This window comes from Heliangelus exortis, chromosome 3 (assembly GCF_036169615.1).
Source record: "Heliangelus exortis chromosome 3, bHelExo1.hap1, whole genome shotgun sequence".
Classification (NCBI taxonomy): domain Eukaryota; kingdom Metazoa; phylum Chordata; class Aves; order Apodiformes; family Trochilidae; genus Heliangelus; species Heliangelus exortis.
This window is the reverse complement of record NC_092424.1, coordinates 29,504,647-29,530,788: the sequence shown is the minus strand read 5'-3', so window position 1 is coordinate 29,530,788 and position 26,142 is coordinate 29,504,647. Positions and strand designations below refer to the sequence as shown.

General features: G+C 37.5%; 1 protein-coding gene across 24 annotated transcripts in view; it reads right to left on the bottom strand.

Moving 5' to 3' along the window:
- NRXN1 (neurexin 1) overlaps positions 1-26,142 on the bottom strand; it is a 705,459-nt gene that overhangs the window by 106,778 nt on the left and 572,539 nt on the right. For all 24 annotated transcript variants that reach the window (XM_071739794.1, XM_071739789.1, XM_071739790.1 and 21 more), the window contains one exon: positions 16,853-17,024. In XM_071739794.1, the coding sequence (XP_071595895.1) occupies positions 16,853-17,024 (172 nt within the window). The remainder of the gene's footprint in view (positions 1-16,852; positions 17,025-26,142) is intronic.

The following is a 26,142-nucleotide window of genomic DNA, read 5'->3' as shown; positions in this document are numbered from 1 at the left end:
CCATGCAGTAGCTTAATGGGTAGACTCCCAGCACATCACTGTAACTTTTATGAAGTACAGCTCTTTTTTTAAAAATCTGCCAAGTGTTTCCAATTAGCCAAGTATTTCCCTCTTGTGATTATGTTTCACTTCATTTTTTTGTGTAGTCTATACTGAGAATGTAAAAGTTATTTTCCTCTGAAATTCTGATTTTGAAAAAGCTCATTGCTCATATGCTCTTGATTTCTATATCCAAAACTTTTAAAGTTTGATTCTGTGCTTAGGGACATGGTTCAGTGGTGGACTTGGCAGTGTCAGATTAACAGTTGTACCTGATCTTGAAGGTCTTTCCCAATAAAAACAATTCTGTGCTTCTCTGATTTTATAATTTCGGAAGTTCTTAAGGGAGGGGAAAGGTGGTTACCATAATATATTTATCACTTTAGTAAAATCTATGCTTCATGACTTCTAGTATACTAGAAACAGGATAAAGACCCACTGCTGAATAAAGCACATGTGAGGGGGATAGTTGTGAGAAATGCTGTCACAGTGATGTTACCAACAACTATGGAAAATCCACTTTAGTTTCCCCTTTTCTGTGAAATCCTGTAAAGACATGCTGAACATCAACCACAAAAACAAGTCTCAAGTGCCTTGCTTAATCATAGCCTGACAAGGCCTTTGTAGCTATAGAACACTTATTGGATGTTTTCAGATGACAGCTGGTGTCAAGGTAGCCCTGGGCAACTAGAAGAAAAAGCCACAAGCTCCAGTGCCAGATGCATCATACGGATCTGATCTCCAACAGCAAAATCATATTATCCCAATTTTTTAAGCCCTTGCCTAGAACACACTTTCATTTGTTTTAAAGTTAGCAACGCCACATTTAATATGGGGAATGCAAAGCTAGCAGCTAAATTTTGTGTAGGTCTAAATGTATTGGCTTGATTTGCAGAGTTAATCTGAATGAAAACAAACAAAAAAAAAAATCCAAGTAAACAAAAAACACCCAAAAAACCCCACAGAATGTAAAAGCAATCAATTATGAACTACTGAAGTGTACACAAAGTTGCAAGGAAATATGTAATTAATAATCAACTGTCAATATGTTTAATTTTTTATTTTCTAGAAAAATCCATTTGCCAACATAATATCCACAAAGTTGACTCCACTTTGAAAGACTTATGAAAGGTTAAATGGAAAATAGAGCAAGTTTTGGAAGACAATAGCTCTGCTAAAACAATTTACACATTCACTTTTTCTCAGGAAATCACTTGACCTTTTAAAAACCTACTGAAATCCACTATATTGAAGAAATTAGATAAGGACATTATCATCTTTCCAGCTTTATGAATTCTAGTAGCTTCTCCAGCACAAAGCACTAATGCACTATTCAAATAAATTAAACATGCTGTTTAAATTATTTTTATTTTTAAATGACAGTACTGAGAATTATGAAGTATTATGAAATATTAAATGTCTAACCTAAACCTCTCCTGACTCAGCTTCCTACCATTTCCCTGCGTCCTGTCTTTGGCCACAGGAGTGAAGAAATCAGTGCCAGTGCCATCTCTTCCCCTCATGAGGAAGCCACAGACTGCAACGAGGTCACCCCTCAGCCTCCTCTTCTCCAAACTGATCAACCCAAGTGACCTCAGCTGCTCCTCATAAGTCTTCAAAAGCCTTCACCATCCTTGTTGCTCTCCTTTGGACACTCTCCAATACCTTGATGGCTTTTCTATACTGTGATGTCCAAAGCTTCACACAGTACTCAGACATTGATCAGACATTGGAACGGGCTGCCTAGGGAGGTGGTGGACTCTTCATCCCTGGAGACATTTAAAAAGCGACTCGATATGGCACTCAGTGCCATAGTCTAGTGACTGTGGCGGTAGTTGTTCAAGGGTTGGACTCGATGATCTCTGAGGTCCCTTCCAACCCAGCCTATTCTATGATTCTATGATACTCAAAGGGAGGCTGCACCTCCCTTGACTGGCTGGTGATGCTGTGCTTGTTACACCCTAGGATATGCTTGGCCCTCTTGGCTGCCAGGACACACTGCTGGCTCATATTCAATTTGCCATCAAGCAGCACCCCCAGGTTCCTCTCCACCACTGTGCTCTCCAGCCTCTCATTCCCCACTCAGTTCTGTATTCACCCATAAAACTATTGTTTGGTTAATTTATAACCTGTAAAAGGCTCAAAAAAGTCTTCCAGGAAAATATCTGCCTTAATGCAATGACACACATAGAGGAAAATCTTTCAGTGCTGAATTCGAAGACTTACTGTTGAAATCACATGCTCTATTTCTTCCATGAATTTCTGAAATCTTAGGCTTTATAGGTACAGCTAAAGAGCACCCCAAGCATCTAGCACCTGTACTGTAATCAAGTAACTTTTTAAAGTTTTCTTCTTGAAACTATAAACCAGTTGAGATAGAACTCAATTTGGAGTCGTTACATATCTTCCAATTTTTTTCCACAGAACCACAGATTCTAGGTAGAAACTTTGATACCTGTTCCAGAGCTGACTTCAGAGTACAGTAAAGGGTGGTAAGATCCTCCCCAGTTCTAACATTTTTAACCCATATGTACCCACAAAAGCAATTTCCATAAACTTCTTCATCACAGCATCACATGAAGTTTTGTGTGAAGAGCAACCTGGAAGATGAGACCCCACAAGCGCCTTCTCAGAATCACACATTTCCAGGACATTGCTGGAATGTCCTCTTTGCTTAGCCCCATACCTTGGCACTTGGCACTGCTGCGTTCTAACTTTATTTAAAGCCTCCCCACTCCCCAAGCAATCCTGTTCACAAACAAGTGCCCTACCCTTACTATTATAAGCTTTGCTATAGCCATAATTAAGCAGCAAGGGCTTAATGCAGACTTCCAGACCACTTACAAATGACTTAGATATTTTTGAGAGCTTTTTGAATCTTCATCTGCAAAGCCAAGACATGATGTGTCGTCCACAATACCGAGTTTATCAGCTACAGCTAATTAATGAAAAGTTAACTATAATCACTCTTCAACACTTTTATGAAGAGTATCCATCAGCTTTGGGGTGAGATCGGGAGTGTGGTTATGATATGCAGGCTCCCCAAAGTCACTGTGATGCTGAACACTGCAGTGCTGCACCTCTAAGGATGGTAATTTGGCTCACAAATGATTTATACACAGAAGATACCTACAAGTAACAGAGAAGTTAAAAAGGGGAGGAGGAACCCTAAAACTGAGCTGGAAACTTCCCTCTCCAAATCTTTCACCTGTAACATATAATACCACAGCTTTTTGGACTACACAGTGCAACCACAGCACTATCTTCCATCTGAGTTTGTATTTTAGTTCAGATAAAACCACAGTGAGTTTGCATGAGGGTGAACTACAGCACTAGGACCCTGAAGGGAGATGCTACAGAATCCTTTGGTTGAAAGTGTTGGGAGGCTACTGTTGTGCTCTGAAACAAGAGATTGTGCAACTGTAATTTTAAAATTTTAAACTGGTATTCTATTAATGCCCATCAATTCCATAAAACAGGAAAATCAAAACTCTATTTATATATACTTAATCCTGACTACACTGCTATTAATTCAGTTTTTTAATGTCCACTAAACTTGATGTTGCAGTAGAAAATCCATTTAACTCCTTAGAAATTGTCCACAGAGGAAAATAAACCATTGACATCTCAATTAAACCAATTTGTAAAAGCATAATTTCACTGCCCTTAGTTCAGTTAAATTCCATTTTTAAGGGGTTGGAATCAGGATGCTGCTCACAATATTTTGTGGTTCTGCTACAGGGATGAATTTTCAATTTCTGCTTCAAATTTATCTGAAATGCTATACACTATAGAATGTGACATGTGAAGCTCACAGATTTTGAAGTTACATAAATCATACAAGCTTTTCAGACTTTTTCTGGCAGGTTGTATAAACTGCAAAAAACTCCCTCTGGTTTATCTACACCTTGCTAAGGTCAAGGTAACTCTTTGAACACTTCTGGAACACTCTGAATTTACTAGTAAAAGCATCATATAATACAACAGTCTTGTAGAGCTGGTGATAACCAAGTTGCTATTTATCACAAATTCAAAGTATTAAAGAAAAAGGTATTTTGAAAGTGTGGGCACTGCAGTTTCAAGATGTGTTCTTTTTGCACCCAACAGGACTCAAGGCTGCAGAAAGCTGACCACATAGCAGGCTTCAGAGATGGGCATATGCCTTTGCTCCTGTTTTCACATGATAGAAAGGGGAGAAAAAGAGTCTAAAGCATATAAATGCTCAATAAATTCAAAACAGCATCCTCCTGGCTACCTGGGTAACATGGTTCAGTCTCTTGAAATATATCTCGGAGAGAGAAGGTTGTTCTTTTCCCTGCTGCAGTATGAATTATAGTGACTGCTTCTGAATTAGTTAGTTTAATGGAAGTTCTTATCCTGAAGATATAAAGTACTGTTCTGCTGTCACACCTCACACTACCAGTAAAATATACCTGGAGACACATGCACAAAAGTGTCCCAAATGAAAAAAAAACAAAAAACACACCTCACCTTCCGAGAGCACCTAAAAAAATAGCACTGCAGAGAAATTAAATTTGTTTTCCATATGATAGATTGTCTGGTTGGAAGGCTCAACATTGCATTGATTTGTTCTGTCCCAAGAAAGGCTCCCATTTCAGACTGACTTCAGGGTTGCCCCAGAAGCTAATGGAAACAAACTGCATTGCAGAAGGAACACATGGCAGAAGTACACTATCAGGCTCCCATCTTGCATGCACTATCAGACACCAGGAGGACTAATACCAGTCTTAGAGCAAATGTATGAGCATGCCCATCAAACAAGGCATCTAAAGTGATGGGCACAGTCACAAACACAACAGCTTAATAGTTGGAGACAGATATGAAGCTACTAGAGGGCAGGCTGGGAGGAAAGAGAAATAGAGGAATCTGGTGTTCAAAATTTTGCATTGACAATATGGTCCATCCACTGGGAAAGAAGGAATGACAAATATCCTTTAAGACACTGATTGTATCACAGATAACAGCATGGTATTCTCAAAGAAGCTACTGTATACCTAAAATTCCTTGGTAAAGAATTTGATTGAATCATATTCTTTTTAACCAACAACAAATTAATCCTCCAATTTGAAATTATCCTACTACATCGGGTAATTGGTGCTCCTGCAGGTTACATGAAAATAGTGGGTCAAACCAAATAAATGAGTGGAAAAGAAACCCTGTGTGTTGCCAATGTTTCATCTTTTGTGATCTGACTCTTACTGGGATTGTTAATAATGGCCTCCCCAAAGAGGTGAATGGGACCAGCTGTCACAGATTTTCCATGTCTCATTCTAAGATCTGTTTTCACTTCCACTTTCTTCCTCTAACTTGAATCTCTACCACCTGTAGACTTCTTTAGAAACCCCATTTCTATATCACCCTGTGCCTAATTATAGTAAGCAGGTATGGGTACCATCCTTTGCCACAAGACACAAAAAGAACAGTTATCTGTTTCTTTCCATATTTTAGAATACCTTTTTCTGAATCACTCCTCATTTGACATTTTCTTTCTTCTTCTAAACTAGATGCATTGTGCCACCCTGCCGTATTTAACTGGAAGGTGTTATACCTTCTGTGATCAAGTAATGACAACTGTGCCACACATTTTATCAAGATCTGAATTTAATTACAGGATCTATCAAGCCTAAGAAAAAATGAGCCTTTGTATTTCACCAGGATATCCAAGACAAAAAAATAAAGGAAAAAAGGAAATCTGTCTGCAGATTTAGAGAAGCATTATTATATAGCATTATCTGACAGAAAAAACTGATAAGCTGTCAAATTAAAAAGATGATTTGGGAAAGTTTACTGAAACCACTTTTTGAAAAGAGACTTTGTGTAGTGTTTTGTTTGCATATCATCTAGGTTCTTCATTTAAAGACAAGTGTAAGAAAGAACAACTACATAATCTATCAAAAGGCAGCAATGTGGGGTTTTTTTGAAAAAAAAAACAGCAAGAAAAAGAAAAAACACATTTCATTGACTTTGGATCAGCTGTAACAGATGCTCACCCCAAAACAATGGGAAAATAAATCACCATTTTTGCTAATATAAATCTTGCACGTGAACAATAAAATCATACAGAACGTGAGACCTTGATACTTGCTGAAAAATACGTTTAATCATAACCAAAGAGTAGCTGTATCTGTATGAACCAGAAAAAGATGCATGAAATCAGTTGTGCAATTACATACTGGCAAAGGTAAGGTATCATGATGGCCTAGTTACATCCATCACTTAACTGCTGGTTTGTGGCTCAGTAACTAAGATTAATTTTTAATCTATTTTGATTCCTGCTAAATTAGTTCTTTGCATCTTACTATACTCTAGAGAATTTGTTGAAGTGAGTTTCACAGATTTCCTTGTCTTATTTTTAATTCTCTATGCCATTATTTTGCACACAGCTATAATGCATTCTTTCATTTTTTTAGCATAACTGAGCATAATTGTATTGAATATATGTAGATATTAGCTTTCTAAAATACTGAGTGAAGATTTTGTCCAGGTGAAACAAAAAAAAAACCAATGCTATTTTAGCTTTGCTTTGGATAATAATTCAAACAATTAAATTTAAGAAAAATTAATTGTAGGAAGCATTTTTTGATTGCATGATCATGAGTTGTCTCAAACCAGAGACTACTAAAAATAAGTCTGTAAGACAGATTCCTGATTTCAAGACAAGAAAATTTTTAAAAATTAGGGAAACTAGAGTGTGTAAACAATCCAAGGGGCAGGACCCAGTTAGGAAGGAAACTTGGAAATTCTTCTAGGTAAAATATAAAAATATTTTAAAAAAACCTAAACATTTGGACTTGCACCTGAAAGCTGAAAAACATACAAGGGAGACACTATCACAGACTACTTATTGTAAGTTAAAAACCTAGACTAGCTCAGCAAGAGCTTCTTTCAGAAGTAGAAACAAAAATAAATATTCAAGTGAAATTTTAAAAACTCAACCTCAAAGGACCTTTCACAGAAAGTAAAACAAATTTTAAAGCCAGAGATTCTTAAATGCTATAAACTAAGACACCATGGAAAGAAGAGGAGCCACCTTGCAGAAAGGCTGATGGTGACCCAAGGGTGTAGATTGGATTGACTAACAGGAATGCATCTGTGAAAATGTAGATGTCCACAGCTCAGAGGAAAGCAACATCCATATTTTTAATGAGCCAGTGGGGTTAGAAGGCAAGGGAAATAATCTCTGTCCTAGGACTTAAAATTAAACCCGCGGGAGTTTTAAAATCCAGCTACCCAATAGGTAGCTACTTCTTGATTTAGGGAACAGAAAATATAACAGATATAGATGAGAAGGGAGAAAAGGTTATGTAGTCAAACTACTTAGTCTAACCCAAGCTGTACATGGTGCATTAGAACAAATTCCAAAGGAAAGAATCAAAGACATGGAAAGGATTAGAAAATGAGATAAAATGCAAAACTTTACCAAATTGTATTAGATTAATCTAATAGCTATATTCGATAAATTAACTGATTTTCTAGATGAAGGAAATTAAGTATATCTAATTTATCTGGATTTCAATAAAGCATTTTTTGATATCATGTAGCAAAAAATTGATTATCTGTGGAAAATAGAGGAGTATAAAAATTATACAGTCAAGATTTGAATAAAAAAAAGACAATAGGGGATACCACTGAATAAGGATTTTTCTCCTCTCCTCCTTCCTCTCTCTCTCATGTAGAGGCCACAGCCTGATACCCTGTTTCTGTATCTCTTGACAGGCTTTTGAATACAGGGCTGCTTTTTTTAGGTCCTACTAAAGGTGCCCATCTTCCCAGGATGCAAGCCCCTTCCAGGAACCAGCTAGTGCACTGGAGTCTTCTCCTTCCTTATGCTTATTAAGGTGTCTTCTTCAGCTTGTTGGTGATTCATACACACAAATGATAAATTGTCATTACTTGTTACATTCAGACCTGAAAATGTGTCAAATATACCATATTCTGGCCTTCATTGTTTCCCATTATACTACCTATATTTAAAAATGAAAAATCCTCAACAATTAGTAGGTCAGTAAGAACTATCAAAGCTCTCCAGATATTTTGGAGAGGGGATGCCCTCCATTTGAATGACTAGAAAATATGCTTAAGTAAAGAAAATATAACAAACTAAATGTCAAGCTCTACGTTAAGTTAACAAGATGAGTATTGAGGTGAACTCCAAAACTTCATTAGACTATGCCATAGGACCTATCAGAGGCCATTGCAGATACGTAAGGAAAATCAGTGGTTTTCCAACAGGAAAACTACCAGGGTGGAACTTGTAGGAAAGTACCCAAGATAAGCTCCAGGACCAATCTTCTTTGATATTTTCTTCACTGATCTCCGTAATAGATGTCAACCACACAAAGAAATATCAAGATGACATAAAACTAGACATATTGGCAATTCTCAAGATGCTGCAGATAGCAGTCAAGAGGAACTGAGCCCATTTGAGTTGATAGAAGTGACACTAAAGCTTATACTACAAAATACAGGTCCAGTCACACTGGTTTTTGTGATCATCTGGGATATTATGAGAGAGAATTAATGAGAAAAGCCATTCAATGTATATATGTTATTTTAATTGCCTATCAAAGGAAACATATACAGGGTTTTTTTAGTTCTTCATTCACTAGTCTTTGTATTCTCTAGTAATCCTGACATCTTTAGTATAGCCAGTATGTATGGTTTCTGTTTATATTGATCAATGTTAATGAACATAAAACTTCAGGTTTACAATTTCATATTTCCATTGAAAATCAATGGATTTATACTGTTGATTTTCATTAGGTGGGAATCATTGCTTCTGTTCTTCCTAAGCCAGTCTGACCCATGAAAGAACTCTGCCTTTACCAGCAGGGTTGTGTAATTTTTTTTCCTGGATATTTTTACATATGGAACTTTGTCAAAGCTCGTGTGCAAATAAAAATATGTTAAGTCATGCATATTTATGCCCCGTCACCTCCTATCAAAAAAAGCATACTTAACTATAATAGTTTGACCAGACATTCCCAGATGGAGATCTAAGCATAAACAGAATCACAAGGAGACGTGACTTCATGGACACATGAAAGGCTATAAAGAACATCGATGAGTTTTGCTTTCCAAATCTGTAAGAATGAGACATTACTTGGTAACCAAGGAACTACTGACTTAGCTGTCGTTTTCCCCATTCTTGTCTTACTCGTTTCATGACCTAAGCATTTCAGACCCACATCTACAGACTGATTTTATGCACATGGCATAATTTTATACATAAGTAATCGCTTCCACTGCATTATTCATCTTCTACATTTTTTCAGATGGAGAGTTCCTGAGAAGTCCTCCTGTTTTTTCCAAACACTCTTATCCTCCATGAGAAGTTAGGTATTATGCGATGTCCTTGTTTCATTAGCATTGCTTGTTTCTCACAGCAGGAAATGACATACAAATCACTACCTATTTCACAGAAGTTTGATTGCTGTGAACAAAACTTAAATCTTTTCCACTGTGTGTCCCTGCTGGGCAGAGAGGTAGCCTTTGTTTTGCTTTTGGAAGCCTTGTCCCCACGAAGTAATGAGAGCCTTCATGATGTCTGCAAGTTTCACAGCTCATCAGAAGAGAGCATTATTTCTCATAACCTCTATGTCTACCATTGGGACTGACTTTTCAAGGGGACAGAGTTGACTGAAGAATTGTGAAAACTCTGACCATACCGAAGAAAAGCACATGAGAGAGAGAAGCAAGATGTATTCTTTTATTCAGAGAAGGAACAAAGCTTAAACTATTTCAGTGTGGAAAACACCCTGAAAACCCCATGTCCTAAGAGCAGTAGTCAGAGAAGATGGAAAAATTATATTAGACAAACGCAAGGCAAGAGAAATACTGAGTGACCATTTACTTGTTAGGTACCTACCTCACCTTAAGCATTATAAGTTTGATGGATGTGGTGATAAGAGGCTGTCTGTCCATTTTATTAGAATACCCTAAGATAGGTCTGTGAAATAGTCCAAAATATCTCCTGACCACCATACTTACACCTGAGAAGCAGATTTTTGGTTCTCTTCAGAAGTTCTTTAGAAGGCTGAATTTGGAATGTAGTTATAAGCCAATGGAATGCAAGTCAGACAGCTACCTGGATTGCTTGGGAAATACTGATCTACTCTAGAGAGACCAATGAACTGACACAAATGTCTCCTGTTAATTTTTGGCCAGTCTGAACACACATAACCAAGACACATGGATAACAGTTATCCTAAATAGACTAGCTGACACAGCATTTTCTTAAAGTCACCTTTTAATTCCATTAAAAGATGGCAAACACTTTGTCTATTTTCAAGGGGCCAAGAGAAGCATTTAAATGAGAAGCTCCCTTCTGCCAGCCACTGGATGATCTTCAAAAAAACCCCAACCTTTAGTCTACAGATCCAGAGAAAGTCCCTAAAACAACACGTGTGCTCTCAGTTGTTTAACTTCATGTAGTAAAGAAACAAATGCAACCCAAAATCCAGAACAGAATTATTTGATATTATACCGAAGTCCTAAGAACAGCTGCCAGCTGTTGTATTACAGAGGTACTTGGCACTAAACATAATGTCAGCCTGTGGCTTGATCTTCTGCCAATACACATTGACTCTCACACAGGTTATTCTTTGGTGTGTATGCTCAATTGTAATTGATACTCCCCAATCACAGCCATACATCTGTTCCAGTAGCCTGGCAGTGCTTTGGACAATCTCTTTCGAGTGCACAACATATGCAAGATGATCATGCAGACAGATATAGGTCTGTCAGACACATCCTTGACAACATCTGTTGACCCATAGGGTACATGAGAACAGCAAGCTGCATTTAGGTTATGTCTTCCTAAGGCTGACCAGAGATCCAGGGATGACTGGGAAGGCTTTGTTTTAGATATTTACCTGCATCAGTCTGGATCTTCCAGACTGCTGCAGGTCAGCGCAACTGCTGAATACTTCCAGCAGTCTGAACAGCTTTGAAACTATAGACCAGCTGGCTAATATCTAGCAGATCATCTTATATCTAGAAAAATCTGCATCAGCCTGATTTTTGACAGGAGCTCTGAAGAGCAGGTTCCTGATGGTGAAATGATTGGATTTGCTATGTTTTTTTTAAAGAAACAGCATTGGGCAAATTCCCTTTGACTGCAGAAGCTGTAGTTATTCACATAAAAATCATTCTATTCTAAGAACCTTCACACTAAACAGTGATTTTTGTGGCTTTAGAAAATCATCTCAATTGTTCTAATATACTATCACAGACCAGTAAAATGTACACTGTTCACTACTAAGAAGGAAAATCAGAAAACTGATACAATATATCTGAATATTTAATATATACTTAATGAACAGATAATTAAGTATAATTAACAAATCATTAATATTTAATAGATAATTAATAGATGCTAAATAGATAGGGGTATGAGCCCTGATGTCATTTGAAACAGATTTTCTTCCAGGTAAGAAAGAAAAGGTTGTTTTATATTAAATTAAATGTTTTGTTCTCAGTTTATCTATATCCCCTATAAACACTGGGGCAATCTTGACATGAAAAGTCAGAACTTTTTATTAAGAAAATACTGATGTTAATATTTCGACATTGCTACAACCAATTTCCTATTATTTTTGTTTCCTCTTTGGTTATATTTGTTAGTTCAGTTTGACTCAAATAAACAAGTCCTTTGGTTTCCTAACATGAATGCCTTTTTAGCAAATCTAGATTTCAGTGTAGAATTATTGCCTAACTGAAGTTAGAAGAGCAGCCTGTCCACATTAGTTTTATGGTACAGCCCCATCACCACAACAGCAGCCAGCCAGTTGGGAAGGGCAATCAAAAACTAAGTTGTGAAGCAGACAAGATAAGACATAAGGAGTAGAAAGGATCTGCATGGGAAAAGGGGTTAGTCCATTGATTAGGAACTCTGACTGCACAGTCAGCAGTTTTCTCATTCCTATTTAATATTATCAGAAATTAGGCTGCATCCAGATAAGGTAATGGGAAATCACTATCTGAAAAAGAGGACAAGGAGAAACATTAAAGTTCTCTGGGAAGGTGCAGAGGGACGATAATAATTCCCTAAACAGATACAACACTGAACTGAGTTTAAAAAGATGGAACATACAAATCCAGTACAGATCTGGGCATCTTAGTCACCTATTAAAGAACTAAAACATGCCATTCTTAATCATAGGGTTACCCACCAGGCAGTGACACAATGAGAAAATGGGAAAATGGGACAAATGTTAAATGAAGGGCAGAAATTTAAGTGTGCATCCTCATAGCTCCAGCATTGCACTCAGAAAAATATCAAGAAAGAAATTTAGGAGTTAAAAAAAATATTTGATGGGAATCTGGATAAACATCCATGCCTAAATCTAAACCTCTGCTTCTGAAAATCATCCAGCCATTTCAGGACACTGAAACCTTCACATTTGTTTAGAAATAACCCACATTTTCCTCCACTATACTCCAAAAATAATATCTGGCTACCTTTAAAAGTATCACCATCCTCTACTACTGGCCACCTCCTCCTCTTTCCTTTTACATCTCTCCCATTTCTTATCTACTCAAACTGAAGGTGCATTGGCCCAGAGAAAACATAATCCTTGAGTCTAGTTGGATGGAGAATGATGTAAAAGAGAATCATGCCAGATCTTACTCATCTTCCAGAGTGATTTCTGCATTTTATGCAGCTCTAGAATGAAACACAGAAAACATCTGTGGATGCCCTGTGGAGCATTGCCATATGGCACTTTTTGCAAGGTGTTTACCTCTCTGACTGCTCATAAAATAAGATTAGAGAATCATGTGCACTGCACCAGCTAGAAAACCCTTTGTAAGAGCACTGAACTCTGTGTAGCTCTTGAGGCCCAGGACTGAGTTCAGAGTTTCTACAATCCCACACAGAATTGTGGTAATTCTCAAAAGATTCTCACTTTGAGTATCAACTGGAGTGCCCACAGGATCCTCCTAGGAAGTGATGCATTACTGACTGTAACAGGGCCTTGAGTGCCATTACCTACAGCAAATGGGGCTGTATGAGGGCTACACAGGCAATGAAACTGGAAAATCCTGGACCTCTGACCAGAAACTCTCAGAAAATCTTCACCCAATATTTTAAGACACAAATCAGAAATAAGTGATATCATGTAGCAGATACTCCAGCCACAATTTTATTCAGATTATAATTTTTCCTTGTAAAGAAAGGAGAATTATACACTTTAGGCTGCAACCTGTTGGGTTTTTTAAATTTTGTTTTTAAAAAGGAAATAAAGCATATTTAACATTAGCAAATTTACTAATTAAGCTGCTAATCTTGCCTGTATTCTAATTAAAAAAACACACACAAAAAAAAAAGCCCCCCCCAACCCCAAAACAAGTAAAAACAACCAGGAGGAGCCAGTAGTCTTTGCATATGTACAGTGGTGTAGGCACATTAAAAAATTAAGCAGTCAGAAACAATTAAAAAATCAGTAAAACGGGCACAAAGTAAAAAAGAATATTATTTCTAGCAGTGAAATGGAAGCTAGTGAACCCTCACTGATGCAAACAGGACCAAACTGTGTCCACATTGCACAAATGCAACATGTTCTCCAACCAAACCATGAGTAAAGAGCAAGTTAGCTGGTTAAACAGTCCAGCCAGGTACTACTTTCATTCAGCAACAGCAGAAACACACCCAATCTGGATGCAGCAGTGTTTGCCAAATAGTGTTTTCTGATATTTTTAAGACATCACTTTTAGAAATATTACTTTTAGGACTGGAATGACAGAGGTATCTTTGAACATCATGCCATAAATATCTTCAGGGCATTATTGACCTTGCTCAAATGCAGCATAGTCTTCAGGACAAGCTTGTGTCTTTTCTAAAAGGGGCATCAATAGCAATCTGGGAAGAAAGCAGTGTTTAAAAAGAGTGTAAATGAAGTATATCACACTTGATTGAGCAGCAGGGAAAAGTCAGAAAAAGGCATGGCTAGATGTTCTTGTGATGTGAAGGGAGAAGAAATGGAAGGTGAAAAGTGGGAGAATGGATTTCAAAAACATTGCTATGGCATACAGGAGGCCTAAAATATTACTATGGGACAGTCAAATAAAATTAAAGGTGAGCAGCGGCCTTGGAAGACCCAGCAATAAAGCAAGCCAAGAGATTCTGTACCCTGGCTGATGAAGTAACTTAAAATGCCTTGAATAGCAGCTTGTACTATTGCTAAAGGAAGTCCAAGAAGCTCGACTGTTTTGTTTTCCTTTTTACAAAAAAAACATCCAACATCCTTTCAGTCCACTAATCCCATCCCAAGGAAACCACTCTATATTCTAAATTGATCTATGCTTGGTATAAAAAATTCTGTGTGTAGCTATCTTCTGAACTCAACGGCGGTTTTTCCTTGTTCAGGTCACTTTGCATTTTCATTAAGAAACAGAACAGAGAAGAAAAATAAAAATATTTTATGCTCATCATTTAGGTATAAATAATTTTTTTTTAAAAAAAAAATGTAATGGGAGGGATGCATTATGCATTTGCCTCTAGCAGTCTGAAGGACTTAGGAAGATAAAGTTCCTTGACAAGGGAAGTGACCACTCAGTGCAGTGATTATAAAGCTGTGGTGGAGCAGAAAGAAATTGTTAGCACAAAAAAGGAAGACAATAATTCCCACCACCACCACTTCCCCATGCCTTTCCTAGAGATTGGATCACCCACCCTGTCCATGAGGAAACCTGGATCTTCAGGTGATTACTTTACTATAACCTCTTTGTGTTTCCCGTCCTTCCTCTCTCTTTTTGCTCTTCTACAACTATCATTTTAAGGCAGTGGTTTCACAACACCATTGTAAGCCTTCAAACATTTGCTTGCTAAAGCACTGCCTGGGCCTGCATATGGTACAGATAGACTAAAGAGAGAGCAGAGGTCTGCTCCAGTTGTTCAGTCTGATGTGTCTCAACCAGGCTTACTCATTGTTGGGAAACAACTCTTTGAGCTAAAGAGGTTAATAAAAGGAGTTGTGATGGTGGGCTACGTGGTGGGGGGTTTCTACCAACACCAATCCTCCCCTGGTATGCTGGCCCACTGCTGGATCCAGGACTGTTAATTTTATCTCTAGGTACAGGACTAGGTTTTGCAGTTAGTGTTTTAATGTCTATCAGTTTTGTTCAACAAAGCTGTGTAACTGCACCAAATATTGTGTTATCTTGACTTTGCCCTGCTGGGATCCAACAAAAACCTCCATGTTTCCAGCCTTTGGGATGTGACAGCCAGCCAAACCTATTTTTTATCTTTCTTCCACTTAGGTCTTGAACACAAACTAAAACACACTCTTTCCCTCTCCCCCAGCTACCATCATCATTTTTTCAGTCACCATTTACCAGACATTGCAAACATTAGAAAACAAGGGTTGTGTGGGGGAAAAAGGAGTGCCTGAAAGAACACAGAGCATAATTTATTCAGTATCCCCCATTCCTTCAAGAGTTTATCACCTCTCAGAAATGTGTCTAACTTAAACCCATTAACTGTTTCTAGCTGCCAGAGCTGTCAGTCATTCATAATGCATTAGCATACAGGTGTGGGGTTTTTTTCAACTCCTGCTACACATAATTTCATTTGCAATGCACACTTTCTTGTTTATTTAAAATTCTAAATTATTGACAGGAAATTATCTGAAGGGCTACATTTCACTTGAGGATTTGTTAAAAATTCTTTTTATTTGTTTTAAAAACTCAGGTGAAAAGCCTGACTAAAACTCAAACCAACAACAAAAAAAACCCCAACCAAACAAACAAAAAACAGAAAAAAAAACCCAAACCAAAACCAAACAAAAACCCCACAGAAACCCACCATAACAGACTTCCCTGAATCCTAAACACTAATGGTGGCTTATGCATTCCTTATTAGTTAAATATACCCTCCCATCCCACTCCACCCCCAAAATGAAGAATTTTCTACTTTTAAACACATCAGTCAGAACTGCCATTTTTATCATAGCAAATATGCAAACCAGAATACCTTTCACTTACATCTCTGGATTTGCTGCCTTTTGTTTCACAATATAAACACACTCACCAGCTGTTAACAGATAACATGGAGATTTGTAAGTTACCATTAATGGGTCAGTAGTCCTATGCAATAAGAAAGAGACTGCGTATCTGAAAAACCTGTTGCCTTTAAAAATGAATAAAATTAGTAACACAGAAATCCTCAGTGCATGGCATTTGCATAAAATTAAATATGGGCCAAATCAAAGCAACTCTGGTTACATGAATGGTTCTGTTCAGTAACCAGCATCACTTGCATAAGTAAAATCCTGTAGTTTGCATTTTAATTTAAGGTATCTTAATTTGGTTGGTTGTACAACTGGTAACTGATGAACTTTTTGCCTGCTGGAACACTTCTGGTAAATTCATAAGCTTCACACTTCTTTAATGACAACTTGCAATTAAAAAAACACAGACAACCTTTTCCTTAGTAAATGTTTTACCCCACCACTTGGAGATCAATTTGGGAGTCACTTTACTTTGTAGCTTTTGTCAAAGCCTTTTTTTCCCCCCTAAAACATTAATCTAATAAAACCAAACGAAAGCAGGAAATCAAACCACTGTTTCGTGCCTTGATAATTTTTTCCAGTAATAGCTTGAATTTGTGCTTTTAAACTCACTTAGGAAATGCCATCATCATAAACTGCATATTGCTCAGGACCCTTTAACTACTGAATTAGCTACTAAAACACTGCAAAAGAGCTGACATTGTATCAGAAAAGAAATAAAATGAGCCAAAATGCAAGCATCCCCCACCCTCTTTCTCACAAGTGTTTGCACAAGCCCTTACCTGCTGGGTAACGTTCAATAACTGGCCAGTTGTCCACCTGTAACGTGGCATTGCCACCACTTCTTGTGAAACGTACTACATGGTACTTTCCATCATTAATGATTGCGTTGATCTCTTCAATAGAGATGTCATCAGTCCCGACATTAAATTTAACTCCAATTTTTCCCTGGTGCTGCATGTTTAAAAAAAAAAAACAAAAAAAACAAAAAAAATTAAGCATTGTTTCAGCAAGAAATAAGAGACGATGTGTCGTACAGGGAAAGCTTTCTAACAACATCTTCCCTCCTCAGATGTAACCTCTGAAGGCTTGCATGTAGCAGTGACAAGCCTCCTGACACCTCAGTAAGCCTGGGACATCTCTTTGATGGATAATTGATATTCCAAATGAGTTATACTTCACTAAGTGAAGTTTTTCCAAGTTAAAAGTTTTCTTTCATTCATTAACCTCTGTGGGGATTAAACACCATTTTTCCTTTTATACTGTCAAAATGGGAAGCCTTCCAGTGTCATTTGGAAGAGGTAGAAGGATTTTCTAGCTATAAAATCCTAGGCCCAGCCCTGCATCTCCTTTCTGAAAACCTCAATACCCAGTCTACATGAATTATAACAAATGAGGAAATTTTGGGTGGTTTTTTGTGTCACATTATAGGTGCTACAAATCATTAAGATGAGAACAGATTGATTGATTAACAAGGACTTTCCTAATCAGAGACAAGGAGGAGCAAAAGGTGTTTGTGACACAGGTACAGCATCTTGTCCTCACTAAGGACCTGGGATTTGCCTGTAAGCTCCTGCACCCAAGGACACATAGGGCTAAGGGGACTTCCCACACATATTCATACTCAGAACCAAGGCTGTTGATTTTCAAGATTATTGTGGTACTGGCACATTTTATCATCTTTTGAATATTAATATGTTCACTGCAATGGGACATTTACATTTTTAAAAAGTCTTTTCATGTTTATTAATAGTTTAATTTAAGGATTTTGTAAGGATTTTTTTCTTTTGTAAAATAAATTCTATTCCTATGTAAGGATATTCATTACACCGAGGAAAAAAAGAGAAAAGCATTTCACAATACAAGATTAGGGGGTTTTGCAGAGTGTCAATGCTGTGTGAAATTTCATGTTACTGGGACATCCTTAAAAGTTGTAAAACTTCCTAAACTTCTTACACTGCCAGAAGAAGCACAGTTTCACTTAGCACCCCTTCGTCATCCATGTCAATCTTTCCAGAACCAGCTTCACCTCTCCCACACAACTTTTGTATGTGCTCCCTCTTTCTCTTACTAACTTGCCACTTTCTGTTTTAAGTATATCCTGCAGCTCCTCATCTCTGGAAGCCTCTCAAGTGAAGAATTCAGGAGCTCTTCCTCTTTCTTTTACTCTCTTTCTATGTACCTGACTTCATATTCCAGTAGTGTTTCCATATTCCAGTTACACAGTTGAGCAGCTGCTGAACACCTTTGGAGAAACACCCTCAATATTCTGGCACTATGCTTCAGCTATGATCTTTTTTAAAACAATAAAAGAAATATTCCCTGCTGTGATTTGCAGAATAACACCGAAAAGTATTCTTTTTACTTTCTCAGCTGCTTAAATAATGTCCTAAGCACTCCTCTTTTTTTCCCTGTGGATTGTTTTAACATTTCTTTGTTGGCTGGTCCTACTTTTCCATGCATATAGGGTGCCAGTAAGAGATCCACATCATCCAGCAAACACTCACCATCTTTTGCCTCATGTGTGAGTTGCAGAGCAACCTGACATTTATCTTGGGAGTGTAACATCACCTCCATTTTATTTCAACTGGTTCAGCTATAACTCAGAATAGATTTCAACCATTTTCTCCCATGGATGCAGTAGCTTATTTGCTCAACCTGTTTCATTCATATGCTTACTCTCTTTATACAAAAATATGTACAAAGGAATATAACATTTTCATGGATCTAAAGCAATCTCCTCTTTTATTAATTTATGAAATGCAGATAACAGCATGTAATGATAATGTCTTATGCACCCTTTCACAGTACTTCCAAGAAATCAAAGGCTTTGAGGATTAAAACAGATGATTAATTTTGCAATGATTCATAATTATACTATTCATAACCTACACTTCATATACCCGCTTTCTTATTTGATATATATATATATATACATAATAATATTTCACATCAAAAAATGACAGAGTAAAAAAACACCTTGGAGTGAACAGGACAGGTGTAGGCATAATAAAGTGGCATAAAATGCAAATATATATCAGCATCTTTTCCAAAGTAAGAGAATGTGGTGCAAAAGTTACCAAGTTACTGCTCGTAAATGGCTAAGTGTGCAATTCATGCTTTATAGACTTGAAGGAAGACTTTTGGCTTTACTTGATACATGCATAATTTTATGATGAAAAAAGGAATTTTCCTTAACTTCCCTACATTTGTACAGAAGTACTGTACACAGACATCAAGCAAGCAGTTGCTATAGCAACAAATATCACCTTAATAGTTGATAACATAGTATAGTGATTTTTTTACTCTATTTCTTAGATATTTGTGCAGCTGAGAAAATTAAAACTCCATAGTTAAACAATACATTACTTTTTTCACAGTTCTTCAGCACCTGTGGGTGCTACAGGGTTATGTAAATACCCATGAAACAAGGGAGCAAATCTGGGTTTCGTGTTTGAGTTTGCCTCATTATTATATGCACACTTAAGTTTGACTTCTGAACATCACATTAACATGATATGGACTATAACCCAACTGCACACAGCTTTTACAACTGCAAAATAAAATATGATGCAAAGATCTGATAGTACACAGGTCAAGATAGATGGTACTGCCACAAAGCAGTATGTCACCATGTGTCTGCTGAGTTGCAATAAGGACATCTGTATATAGATAGTGATTTTTTTTTAAGCCCTTGCATAATCATGCAGTAGTTTGACTCACTATTCCTCCTTCACTGCCAGAAATTGTAAGTCACATTTTTATTTCCACTGGTTAGGATTGTATGTGTATAGTTATCAGTATGTGTTATAGTTTGTGGATCAGCTGATGTACAGTATCCTGTTTAGATAATTTGATCTCAGACCTCAGCCCTGGGATTCTTAATAAAATGGGCCTGTAGCCCACTAGAAAAAATTGCCTTTCCTCTTCCTTTTGGAGCAACATGGCAGGGTAGAAAAGGAATAGGTGGATTAAACCGAAGCATATTAAATTACTAGTTCTGCTTTGCCAGCCTCAGATGTATTAGTGCATTAGTAGAAATTTTCCCTTATCACTTATTCATTCATAATCATCTTAAAGCTATTCTTCCTATCAGAAATGGCCTCAGAAAAATGCTGAATGAGAGGTTTCCTCTTCAGCACCCTGATGATGAGCACTATTGAAACGTCTGTGCACTACTAAATGCCAAGTAAGCCAGTGGTACTGTTGAATTATGTTATCCTTGCCAGTGACCTGAAATAGTATAGCATTTCAGGCTCATGTTTCTAGGAATTATGTTCGCCCACTAGCAAAGAAGATAATTTCAGAGCCTTCCTGTAAAAATCAGCTCTGTACCCAGGGCCCATAGAAGTCCACCACCCTGTTTGTGGTTCGTAGCCTCTTTATTTTTCTCAAACTCCCCCAGTTGAGAGAGAACATAGCAATGAAATTGATTCCTTTCCTTATTTTGCCTTTACCTAAGCTGAACTGGGAAAGCCACAGAAAGAGTGGAGACATGAAGAAGATGGGAGATTCTCCAATATTATTTCCAAGAGAGGCCAGAAGAGAGGACACACCTTCAGCAGAGGAGTGAAGCACATCATGAAGTAGTGAAAACATTGTTCTCTGTCTCTGGGAATTATTTTAAACTTCAAATGAGAAGGCACTATGAATACTGCTACAACCATCATGACCACGACTGATTCTTAGGATAAAGCAGTTCAGGGACCTACAGACCAGCTACCTGACACTGAGCCCCACACAGCAGCTCTTCATAGAAGCAACACTATTGGTTTGGAGGTGTTTTGCCCACGATGTTCTTCCATTCTGAGGCCAGGGTGATTTTTCACTACCCATAAAGATAGAAAAACTCATTTGTTGTTACCTAATGTACCCCTATATATGCAATATAGGCTTAGTCTACAGTTTAACCTGTGCTGTCCAGCCATTTGTGCAAGTCCAAGCTTGAGGGGTAAGAAAAAATATGCTAATGGATTCAAAGCTCTTGGCTAAAAGCACGAGAGATACACGTTTAGCTCCAATACTACATTCCTAATGTTCTCTGGAACACTAAAAGTTTGGATTGCTCAGAGAGTATAGGTGTGCATGTGTGCATGTATGTGTATATACCAATCATTTTGAAATATTTTGTCTCCAAAAGCATTGGCAGCTACTATTGTAACCTACTATCTCCTGTGGAATATTTTCAAGCATTTTTTATGAACTGTGTACTCTAAATGCTTCTACTTTGGCCTTAACAGACTTCTGATGAAGCACTCAAGAATGCTGATGAACCTGAGAACCAAGTGAAATGCAAATCAATCCACCAGCTGACAGCAAAATTTGTTCCCAATTGGACCCTAGTTCAGTGCTACTGATCTGCCAACTCCAAATGCAGTAAAACCTATGCTAGCATAATATATACATCTGCAAAATTAAAATATTTTTCTACAGCACCAGCAAGGTTTTACTGCTCTCAGTAGTAATAACTTGGGAATCAGTCAAACAGGGTATGCAAACTTGGCACAAGAGCAGTTTTAGAAGAGACCACAGACAACCTGAGCTCATAATAGTTAGAACCTCCAACTACTTCCAAGGAAAAGTAATAATACTGTGACTCCCACAGGGGAACAAATGGAGGGGGAAAAACCCCCCAAACCTCAAGCATGCCAGCTTGCATCTGACAGGGAGTGTCATTCCCTGAAGAACTATTTTCTGGCAAATGTGATAACAAAGTCTTAGAACTAACTGATGGTTTACTTTAATTATATTAAAAAATAAGTTTCTTGAGTTTTATTAAGAACAGTGAGACCATTTCCACTCAAATGCAATCAGAAGCTAAGATTCTATACTATAGACATTTATGAAAAATAGTAAAGTAATTTCTTGTTTCTGAATCTTGCAAGGAAATGCATACATAGAAATAGTACTGTTTGCTTCTGGAATTGAAGGGCAGGAGAAACATTTTAACTCTGAGATTAAATGAGTATATTTTGGTCTAAAAATACACCAGTAGTATCCTATTACTATCTTGTATCTTCCACAGGAAGTGTTTCCTAGGAAAGACAGAGGCGATACCTCGGAAAAGTTCCTGAATGGACGCATCTTTTATATTCCAGTGAAAGAACTTAACTCACTAGATATTGGATTTTTGAACTGTACTCTCAGGTATTAACCAAGCATTGTTAACCTAATAAATTATTTTTAAAGTATTTTTTAATTACTGCTTTTCTCTATAAGGACAGATAAAATATGCAACCTAATCTTTACCAGTAGTAATCAGTTCTTTTTACTTCTTAGTCAACTGCAGAACAACACACCGTAGGAACAGGCATCCTGTCAGCTCTCATCTTGAGTAGTTACAGTCAGGTTTAGTGTCTCTTCATGGATTCAGAAAGGTGATCATTTTCAGGGATGGATTATAGCTTTCAACATATCAGCACTTGACATACTGTAAAAATGTAGGAGGGGTTTGAAAACTCTATCAGAGCACTAGAAGGCAAAGTTATCAGTCATAGATAAGGCCCTTCAAGAAAGCAAGCAAAGTGGTTTACTGATTTCCTTACAGGGTGCATCCATCTGCTATTCAGGCTTTGATACTCTCACATCTGACAAGTGGAAAACTGTTTTGTTTCTCTTCCTCTTCCTAAAAGCTGGAAATACATAGCTGCTGGGGGGGGGGGGTTGGAAAGTAGGGGCAAAAAAACCCACCAAAACCCACAACAAATAAACTTCTCAATTTCTTGGTTGCCTAGTGAGAAGATTGAGCTATTCCCAGTGTTCCTTCTTGCCAGTTCTCATCATTTCATTTATTTGCAACTTTCCCACTATTTGCTTATTTCTTAAATACACAGCTCTGTAGACCATTGGCTATGAGAAAACCTCTCTTTTCACTTTAAACAAAGCTCTTTGTTCTGGATTTGTACAGAAAAGCTCAAAATCCAGAGCCTTGCAGCCTACTGCATTGGTAGGCTAACAGAAAGAACTGAAAATCACATTAAATCCCATGATTTTAAACTAAAAGCTTGATTTTGTTCAGCTGGAGATAGAGCACTATGCAAGTGACACTGATTTCCTTACCATCATCTCAAATCTGAGCAACATGCATCAAAGTGCATCTTAATCCAGCCTCCCAGTAATTTTGACTGCTTCTCCTTCATCACTGGGCTTGCTCTGTGAAAGATTTGTTCTGCTTTAGTTGATTTTCAGCCTCCTGGTTCACCAGCTGATGGGACTGGTGGGATGAACTGGCAACACTTCCTTCCAAAATGCTCTATAAGACTTTCTCTACAGTCTTTTTGAGCCTCCAGTACACAGCATGCTTGTAGTCAGGGAATTTTTTCATTACTTGAAGACTACCATTACTTGATTTGAGTGATGGGTGATGGGTGGAATCCAAATGTGGCCCTTGGATTCCTGCAAGAAGTGTGGTCATGTGTATGGTATGTGTTTGCACACACCAACTTGAAATGTGATCCTGGCAACAAAATGCTGCCTATCACTACATGAAGCCACTATTCATCCTGTTCAGAGAGGAAAAAATATTGGCTGCAGAGCCACAAATGTTGCCAAAATTTCCTGCAGCACCTGTGCATGTTCATTTAAGTGCAAACCCAAGCACACCTTTTCTCATCTACACTAAGATCCTTCCAAAGACAGTACAAGGCACTTGAAAAACAGATACATAAACTTATTGATACGGCAAAAAAGGCTTTTTTTCTCTGCCCCTAATTCTGGGATCCTTGATCAGTTGTTTCGTGGAGTTTGTTAAAAGGAGGAGAGACAGTTTGCAACATATTGCACGCTCACGTTTTTCTAAGATCACTTTGAAAGCTCTAAATGATCCCAGTTTCATGCTATTAAGTTCTCTAGATTTTCTAAACCAACACAGAAATAATAAAAATTTATTTTTCACCAGATGCCTGGGGCATCTATGAAAAGCACTGTCACTGTAATAATATTGTATATGCAAACACACAAAGATGCTACCAGAGATACAGTACTCTTACATATTGCTCTAGAAAAACTAACCAACATATAGCTTCAAAACAATGACCCCCCTAAAAGAGGTAAGTGAAATATGGTTCCAGCATCACACTTGTTCACAGCTGAGATGCACCCAAAGAAAAAAAGCTACCTCAGTGGCTCCCTAATTGTAAAAAGTGACACACATCTTAAAATAGGTCTTTTATGTCATAAAGTCCCATATATGAAATCACGAAATTAAAAGCCTGGAAAGTAGGTATCACAGAGGTGTTCACTACCCCAGCATTTCAGGGCAGGAAGCAACTACTCTTTACTAGTGTGAAATAATGACTTATATCACTTTCTGCTTTAAAATAATTGTCCTCACAGGCTGCTTTAAGTGTGGTTATAGCAATTCAATTTATACATAAAGCTCAGCAAGTAGAAAATGTAGAAATATGTATAAATCTACAATTCTGACAACTTCAGCTCTCAGACTGCAGTTTTTCTGTTTAGCTTTAAACATTGCAATTCTCACTGCTATATATCCTAGCTGTATTATTTCAAGTTACTCTGATGATGGATTGCCTAGACGATGCCATTACCCTAACAACCAGACCCCCAAAATGCAATAGTTATGGAAGACATATGGCATAGAGCCTGCAGCAGCAGCATACTGCATCTTATTATCCACTCAGCATCATTACTGCAGTACACAAAATTAAATTTTTCTGAGAAAACATGCAGTAAAGAACAATTTAAGTAGTCAACCCTTGTTGTGGTACTCTCTGTCAAATCCACATGTAGCACAGAAATGCCTTGACCTTGCTAGTGTCTCACCAAGGATTCACAGTTGTGGTGCGATGGTTGAAGGGACACAATAACAGATGCTGTTATACCAAACATAGCCTAATTTGAAGGAAAAGAAAATATTTTAACTACTAAAAAAAGTGGCTCACATGCCTTGTCTTTAATCTTGCATGCTATGTAGGCAGACACCCATGAGCTTGTGTAACTAAAATACAGTATGCCCAGCCTAAGGAATGGCACACTCGTTAGGAGCTCCAGCTACTCAAAGACAACAAACACTGCTCCTTCCCACACTTACATCAACATTTGTTTCAAGATAAGCACACTGAGATATGAAAATTAGGCTTTTTTCGATTTTTTTATAGTGTTTATATAGAGATGATTTTTAAAAGTGTTCTTGGGACTGGAAATAGTCATCCAAATGTATAAAAATACTCCTAGGAAAAAAAAAAAAAAAAAAAAAAGGAAAACAAAACAAACATGAAACAGCAAGTAAGTAGCACCTTGATATCAGTAAAATCTAACTCTAAACAGAGCTGGTTCAAGGGAATTTATTTCTGTGCTTAGAAAGGCTTCACAGAACTCTTATGATAATTTGTGTGTCCGAAACAAATCCAAAATCAGAGTCAGAAGGAGGTAGAACTGGGACCAGAAGTGAATAATCAGCAAGTTCTCAAGTACTCTTTCATACTAAATGATTAATAGCTGTATGATCAACACACATGCTCATGAGAAATGAATTTTTGAGAATCTGGGCCAAAGGGCTTTGCATATTAAAAACCTGTAGCAAATTACGAAACCCCAAAAATGTTATTAGACACCCAGTGCCTGGTAAGCTTTAATGAAAACTGAAAGCTTCCCTGCCATTCACACCTTTGATAAGCTTTCCTTTAATGTTAACAATCTTGAGTATTTCCAGAGGCCTACCCCAGACACTGGGACAAAGAAGTTTTTAAACATTGTGTAAATGCTGCTTTAAAGACCTCACATGAGGAAACATAACTATGCTATTACCAGACAGCAAGCTACACCATGCCCTGGGTTGGGTTTGGGCTTGCTGCAGAAAAGCAAGTCCTGGTTGCTGTCCCATTTTCTGAGCAGTCCTATTGTTTTCTTTGCCAGCTTTCTTTCTCTTGTCACCGAGTGTAGTCATCCTACAGAAAGATTTATTACCACGTATATTTTTCTCAGTGGTAGCAGATTCCTTTATCTTACCTTTCTTCATCTTGAAGATCTTTCAGAATCAAAACCAATTTTACAATTTCTCTGCTTACTGTGCTGAGATGTGCAGTGCAGAATTGTCTATTATCAGTGCTAC